Raw genomic sequence first — 8187 nt, forward strand, 5'->3', positions numbered from 1 at the left:
AAGAGACGAACAACACAAAACAAAAATACTGACTGAATTCAGACTTATAATATACCGAACAAATAACATACCAGCTCCACTCTTCAAAACCATAGTTCTCTAAAGAAAAGGAATTGGAGAGTAAATTCAAAGTTGAAAGCTTAGCTCTTTCGTGGTGAATGCAGGGATGAGGGTAAAAGATGAAACAAACTTTTTCTCCTGGCTGAAAATGTGCAGTATTACTAAAACAAATAGGCGATAGCATACACATTTGCGTACACTTAAACTTAAGAGGCACATATCAGAGATACTATAAAACCCTTTTTAAGCCTTAAATGGTGCAGATATTTCAGGAATGGAAGCCGAGGAAATGTATTATGATGCGGGGGTAACACAACAGGTCCTTTATGTCATCTGGTGCTTTGCCAAATGTAGCATGACAGTTTCAAACAAAGTAAACACTGTTGGTGAAATGAAAATTAAATTAAATGACGGGTCCATTTTCTTCAGGAAAACTCAAAAAAAGAAAAAAAAAGTAGGGGAGATTTTCTGCATCCAAATGATACGGCTGCTCTCAAAGCTCACAGTTTTCTTCTCTTTCGATTAAATGCTCTTTCTCTGGCTGTTTGTGCTTTACAGTGGAGTGTGCTACATCGCTACTTTCTTCTCTACAGGGGCCCCTGGGCTCCCCAAGCAATAGGAGTAAATTAGAGTGCACCTGTTCCAGCTCCAAGATAAGCCATCTCCAGAGGATTTCCTCTGAGTAAAATGAAGTGAGTGAAGAATAAACAGAATATCACAGCATTACTCCGCCAAGGTGAAGTTGCTGCTGCTCTGGGGACACGGTTCGTTTTGCACAACACCCAGCAAAATATCCTCTATAAACCTCTGGATGTAAGACTGTAGGAATGGTCTCTGCTCACAGCGGAGAGAATAGGTGCTGCACTTTTGTGTTCCAACCAAGGCAGCGCGTCTGCTTCTCAACTGTATCTACTCACAACCTTGACTTGAAATGCTGTTATTTGTGGTCTGGGTTTTGTGGTTTGTTTCCAGCATGTTTTGACTCTGTGTCAACACATCTGCGATAGTCAAACATCAAACCACATACTTTCCCTTTTTCCGTTCCTGTACCGCTGCCAAACATTTCTGAAAGTATCTAATTAAGTCAACTAAGAAAATTGTCAGTACATCTTTCCCCTCTTCCCATCAGCTTAGCCACATGAGTAACTCCTTGTATGTTTCTTAGAGGAAATAAAAGCTGTAACCCCAGTGTGATGCCCAAAGACCACTGACCGTAGATGTCTAGAATGCAAAATTCACTCAGTTGGTTTACACATAAAAGCCACGGATAATTAGAGGAAAAATGTAATTCATCATACGTTTGATAATCAGTCTGATTTGGTCTCCTATCTGCACTAGGGCATTCAAATAACCCCCCTACTATTAGCACCCCTCTCTCCCTCACACCAGTAGTCTGTTTTACCCTCTCTTTGTTCCCCTACAACACATTATCATTATTGTAGCTAATTGCATGGTTTGCCTTGAAGTCGGGCTGGAGACTCATGATCTGGGGTTGAAACGTGGACAGGGATCCAGTCTTCTCCACAGCTTGCTTTACTCTGCTAATTGCTGTTACCACAGGATAAGGCGTGCTCCTCGCTGTGGCCAGCCGGACAAGGCTGGAACAAGCATGGGGTGGGTTGGGTGGAGGGATACTATCACACAAGGGTGGTAAGATGTGGGAGGGAGAGCCAAGGGTGGCATAACTGACGTGGGATGGGTAGACCAGATTGGGGAGGGAAAGGATAGCGGTTGGAGGTAAGCGGGGGGGATGGAGCCGGTGTTAGATGTAGGTCAGCAGGAGTGGAGAACCCTAAAGATTACAGTTGGTTAGTGCGACCCCTCTCTGACAGGATCTGAGACCTTATTCCCAGCAGAGGTGGAGCCTGGCATTTGGGGAACCCAGCTATTAGTGAGGCTAATAAAGCCCATGCAGAAAGTTTTGAACCTCCAGTAGCCCAGAGACATTGTCCTGACATGAGTCCAAAGGCTGAATCTTAGTTAATATAAACCTAAATGACTAAAGAGAGTCTTTAAATGACTGTTAATTAGACAGCCGAGCCGTGCTGCGGAGTAAAACACATCTATAGGCACCCATTCTCATTTACAGTCTCTCTTAATAATTGTTTTTACGAGCACCTCTTTTTATTATCGTTGTTTATTAAAGAAGAGTAATTTAAAAGATGAGTTCATCTAACTCTAAAAATCTGAAATCTCTCTGAGCGCTGACAGTTTCCTAATTCATATGGGAATGTTAGTTTTACACCACAGTATCAGCTTCCAACTTTAAAATGAGTCAGAGCTCCCCGATGGGGTTTTAGAAAAGGAAATGGAATCACAGACATAACGAGTGACAAAGCCTCCATCACCTCATATAAGATCTCATTCCATCTGTGAGAACTTTGGGTCTACCCTAGAAAAATAATAAATATCCCCCTCTCATGGCTGCCGCTCTTTTTGTTCAAAAGGTGTTTTCAAGACCAAACAAAAGAAATGGTGTCATTAATGATATATATTATGAACTAGGGCCTCTTAGAACAGTTTCCTACAAATGCATGGATAAGGGGTTGATCTCTCTCCTAACAAAGGATCTCTAAAATATGAAGTGAAAAGCTACCCAAGATGAAGCTGGTAAAGAAACAAGCGAGGAAGAGCCTATTTCCACAACACAAACAGATTTCCTGGCCTTTAGCAGTCTCTTACTGGGATACTTTGAGACATATCCATCAAAACACAGCTGTATTCATTCATATTTCATATCTCCTCCTTCTCCCAGTGCTTTAACACTGTTCTTTGATCAAAGGAGAGAAGTCGGATCACAACAGGAAGGTTCCCTGCCAGCCAAGAAGGAGAAGGAAGGCCAATCCACTACTGTACATGTTACCATATAGCTAGCTGTAGTTGAAGACTTCACTCAATGAAACAAGGGGAGAAAAGTAGAATAAAATAAATGAATGTCTTGCAAATGCAAAACTAAGAACACTTCAGAAATTCATGACTTTCCATAGATGAAATACGAATTTCCACATTTTACAGAGAGCTTAGTTCTCGGCCGTGTGCAGGCCTGCTGCAAAACCGTGCAAAATAAAACACAAACTCAGACACTCGGATCAAAAATGAGCAATTTTCGCAGAGTTTGGGATGATTGAATGAAGCCTTTGTTAGATTTAGAGGAATAACAGTTTCTCCAACTTAAGTGATGGAATTGCTGAGAGATGGGCATCCAGGAGCTGGTTCAAAACACACAGCTCAAGAGTGTCACCATGTGGAGATGAGGCGACATAGCAAAAAAAGGTCCCTGAGCAGCTGTCTACACAAATGCTTTACCTCAGAACGTGGCTCTAGAAAAGCATTAATATTTTCATTTCTTCTATTAACCTTTCCCTAGTTTTTAAAATACATTTTCTCCAATTAAATTTCACCTGTTTTACATTAAGCCTTCAGCCACTCTCTTTACCTGACGTCTACCATATCAATTCCAAGACACAGCCGTTCCAAAGACCCTTTTCAGTAAGGCTCTGGGAAAAAAGTGTTTGAAGACCTCCCTGACATTTAGACTCTCTCTGAAGATGACTTTGCCTTCTACTATAGCCTGCGGGAACATAGTAAGACCCACACTAAACTTCAATTGATATGCAGTGCCAGATTCCTCCAGGGGAAATTATCATTCTGTTCATAATAAGAGCCACAACAAGCACCTGGAAAATGACTTTATTATACACTCCGCTTCAATAAAAGTTTCCTATGACCCATCAGAAACACACACGGTGCAAGGGGCATAATAGTGATGAAATGAAAACTATATTATGCATATGATAGAATGCTTATTTGATGGTAGGCAGCGCGAGGATGCACATCTGCTCGGATGTGCTTGATTGGCAGGTGTGTTAATGCTGCGCCGTAGCCTTGGATGGAGGTGCTCTGAGACCCCCTTTTTCCTGAAGCCATTATCCAAATATGTTCTGTTTTTCAAACAAATGAATGGCACAAAAATCAAAGTATCAAAAATGTATTGCCCTTCATAATGGAATTCCCTCTGAGCAAGGACATGTAACAATGGGCCATTCTCAGCTTCCTGTGCTTTCCCTCTCTATGCCAATGGACGTGACCTCCACTGCTTTAACAATGGGGCATCCAGCAGCATAAGCACTTGGCTTCTCTCGCCGCAGCCACTACATGCAGTAAAGCTGCTTTCATCTTTGTTGTTATATTTAAGGATGACATCCTAGCCTGTCGGCCTCTACTATTGTCTTCGCCGTGATTATTTTCTATCCGTTGTTTAGCCCCAGTTGTGGCTCTTTGATGAAAAGGTCGCCACTCAATTGGAAAACAGTCATTAAAATGCGGTGGGTACTATTCACCAGTGTGCATGGGGGAACCAACTCAACTGAGCTGGTTAATCAAAAGTTAATTATATAATTTTCATGCAGATGAGGGAAACATTCAAATGAATCCCAACTCTACAATCATTACAAAAAATAAATAAAGAAATAATTCTAAAATGCTATAAAATGTTCAGGGACCAGGAGGCTGTAAACAATATGAAGTTTAATTTGAGGTAAACAAAGTGAATATCCACCAGGGGGTCTGGGAAGGAGAAAGTGAGGTTAAATCAAATTTGGAAACATAGATACCAGCAGGTTTTGTTGTCCTGATATACGTGCAATTAGGCAGGTCCTTGATGAGGACACTGGGAGGGAGAAAGTTGGCTTTCACGGCAAATGCTTTGGGATTATTTAAAGGGAATTTATGGGATTTTATGTTTTATCTGTAAACATTAATTATCCCCACAAAAGTGTACCAAATTGAATAAAAACAGTATTTTAGGAAATGTTATAAAAGCACGATTATCTTTTATGAAGATGTTGCAAAATTACTGAAAACGCCACGAAGCATAAACTCAAGTAAATCAATTCAAGGAAGTCTCATCGTGACTTTCAGAAGAAAATACCCAGGATAATAGTTTCCCCCGTAACTTTGTCAAAGGAGCTAAAGTATAATATAACACTTCAAAAATACTTAAGTCTTTCCTCATCAAAGGAAATGATTGTGCTATGCAAAGTACGACCATGAATATTAAACCAATGACGTGAAGTATCACAAATGAACAAGCATTGTTCTGGAAGTGCAATGGAATGTGGTTTAATTTCTCTTTAATTCTATGTGCTTTTATAATGTTCACCTTTTCCCAGTTGTGCCAGCGGGTTTGGGTTCATTGGTGTGCATTACAACCACGCTCTAACAATGCCGGGCCTCCCCGGTGTCAGCACAGTTCATGAATCCTAGCCCCTTATGCACCAGGCGATTAGTATGGTGCTCTGTCTGTGGGGCTTTGCCAGAAAATGAGTTCTCTTTAAAACATATGCCCCCTGCTGATTCTTTTCCTTTCCTGATATGAAATTCCAATTTTTTTAATGAACACCAATTTCCTGTACAGAGAGGGGGGAAAAAAAAGTTCTACTCTTGGTCTGTTTTGGATGACTGCAGTTATCCTAAATTAGCAGAAACCAGTCGCGGACATTAAAAGCAGAAAATATTTAGGTAGGTGTCTAATCAATATTCAAGTGTGAGCAGGAAAATCAGCTGGTGAGATTTTCCATATTGCATATGCAAGTGACTGGTGTGGCAGAAAATGGAATTACCAAAACTGTAACAAATTCAATTAAGTCATTGATTTCTAATAAATTGGCTTAATCACCAGCTGTTGTCATGCTAAGATTGTTGTGTCACAAGTTTGTCATGCTTGTCGGTCGTGTCTGCTTTACAAAGGCAGCTGAATCTATTTAAAGGCTTTAAAAGAGCATTTTATATCATTTAATCTCCAATAACAAGATCAACAAGATCTATAAAAAACCACACTGAGCAATACACAATTAGCTAATCTGGATTTTAAAGTTTATTACAGTTTTACAAGGCTTTAACCACCGATAACAAATAATTAACATCTGCGTAACAAATGATTTGCTGAAGTCACCATCTTGTTGCCGGGCGATCTTTCCCTTGTGCTGCTAATAATGATGTAGCTCTTCAATTATTAGGGAACCTTTTTTTTTCGGTCAAAGTGACTGGAATCATCATTAATCTGAAGAGATTAAAATTAAACACAAGTCAGTCATTCGAGCTGCTTCTTTAAATATTTAATCTAAAAATATTTCAATTTGAATTGATATGTAGGCGCAGTTGATACCAAACAAGAGAGAAAAATTTGCACTACATCTATCACCACTCCCAAAACTAAAAGGAGTCACACCCATATTCTTTCATGCAAAGAGGGAAAAATAAAAACAGTCACTGAGCAGTTTGTATATTGTCATTGCCGCTTTGGAACACACTGGCACACAGTGGTGTAGTGTACATTAATATTGTACAATTGAACTAGACATTGGTGATAAATTATGCATAATAGGCACTTACTATATTGTATGGTCTAAGTCTCTCTTGGGTTTGGGCATTTGCCTCATCGGGAAGAGACACCACCCCTCCTGTGCCCATCATCTACGTAGAGTAAAAGAGAATTCAGAAGATGTACCAATCTGATCCCATTAACAGCAGGTTTGAAGTGTTTTAGTCGTTCCTGTTACATTTTGCCCTTGTTTAACATTTCATTCAGTTCCACATGTAATAATTACTCACCCTAATGGTTGCCTCAAGCTCTCCCACACTTCTCTTTCCACCTGGTAGCCATCCATAGGACCAGTGCTGGGACAGGGTGACCTGAACCACCAACGCCAGCAACAACACCTGCATTATAACTCTGCTGCCTGCTTCCATTAGAACTGCAGGGGAAGCCAAAACTGTAGTAAAACCCCCCAAAAAGAAACAGTAATGCCACAGTATCCTTACTCACAGCTCCTTGGCTTGCAGAGCAGGGACTGTAAAGCATCACCAGACACTAGTAAACATTTTAGATAGTAATTAAGGAGAGGAGTACTTTTAACTTAATGAACATTGAACAAATTTAAGTGACTACTGACTCACCTCTGTATTTGCCTTGTTAGCATGTGTCGCATTAGGCAGTGGGGGGATTTTATAGGTGTTGTACAAGGCTGCTGTCAGGATTATAATCCCCATCTGCAGGTGTGACACATTCACTGACTAATGGGACACAAAATACTACTAATGGAGTTGGCTAAGTGCTCAGATATGCTGACATCACCGCGACAGTTCACACAGCATTAAAAATATAACAACAAACATCACTGCGCTTGCAGTAAAGAGGCAGACAAAAAGACAACATTAAGATGAACTCCGATGTTCTTTACCATCAATTATTTATTGGATTCAGCTTTCAGAAAACAACGTTCAAATCCATACAGATGGAAAAGGCAGAAACATCACTGAAACAAGATGCTTGTGCATTTCTAACATCTGCAGCAAGGTCTCACTGTCAATACCTTTACTTCATATTATTTCTTCTGCATGACAAAAGATTAAAGTCAACATTGCAGTAAACCTTAGTGATGATCACTGGCCACTAGTATTTATGTACAGACTAAATTAACTGAAGAAAATGATCAGTGTGACATGTATGAATCAATCTTACAAAGTTACGATAATGAAAGTACAAACACAGTAGAAAGCTCTTCACCAAAACTCCCGAGCATACTGTTGAAAAATAATTAAGTAGAAGCCTTGCAAAAATATACGCTTTGTTTTTGCCATTTAAATATGAAACCAAGACAACTGTAGCTATTACAGTCAAAAAACGCCAGCGTGTGCATGATTCATATTTTGCCCGAGCATTGTTATTTGAGATCAATGCTTTCTTCTCGCTTCTTGCTTCCTGTGAATGAAAAAGGTTTAGCTGCATCAATTATCAGCTGTTTCTACTGTGTTTTTCCTTTCTTTTCTTACACACTTATATATATAATTTATATTCTGAAAAGTGTCTCTACAAACAGTTAGCCGATGATCCATACATGAGACCACCATTGAAAAACAATGCATTTTTAAAAATGTATATATAATATCTAAATTAAACATACAGTAAACATCTGTCTTATCTTTATTAAAATTGTGTCACTTGGTGACAAGTCTTTCACGACTAGAACTTCTAATCAGTATGGCACTGCATTATGCAAACATGCAAAAAGGTGTATAAAAATGTTTTTTTTAAGTAAAATGTGACTGCAATGATACATTTGAATT

The 8187-nt window shown here is 39.6% G+C and overlaps 1 protein-coding gene across 1 annotated transcript; it reads right to left on the minus strand.

The window, feature by feature from the left end:
- Nucleotides 1–5917: 5917 nt before the first annotated feature.
- gnrh3 (gonadotropin-releasing hormone 3) lies at nt 5918–6907 on the minus strand. The gene is made up of 3 exons (XM_031742255.1): nt 6673–6907; nt 6454–6534; nt 5918–6121 (listed from the first exon to the last, which is right to left on the minus strand). The coding sequence occupies exons 1-3, from the start codon at nt 6808–6810 to the stop codon at nt 6074–6076; spliced, it is 267 nt and encodes an 88-aa protein (XP_031598115.1). The 5' UTR covers nt 6811–6907; the 3' UTR covers nt 5918–6073.
- Between the last annotated feature and the right edge of the window lie 1280 nt (nt 6908–8187).

This window comes from Oreochromis aureus, linkage group 13, assembly GCF_013358895.1.
Source record: "Oreochromis aureus strain Israel breed Guangdong linkage group 13, ZZ_aureus, whole genome shotgun sequence".
Lineage (NCBI taxonomy): Eukaryota > Metazoa > Chordata > Actinopteri > Cichliformes > Cichlidae > Oreochromis > Oreochromis aureus.

Coding starts and splice junctions, on each gene's coding strand:
- gnrh3 (XM_031742255.1), bottom strand. CDS start 6,810: ATGGAAGCAGGCAGCAGAGTTATAATGCAGGTGTTGTTGCTGGCGTTG. Junction 6,535..6,672: donor AGCTTGAGGCAACCATTAGG/GTGAGTAATTAT, acceptor TACTCTACGTAG/ATGATGGGCACAGGAGGGGT. Junction 6,122..6,453: donor GACTTAGACCATACAATATA/GTAAGTGCCTAT, acceptor TAATCTCTTCAG/ATTAATGATGATTCCAGTCA.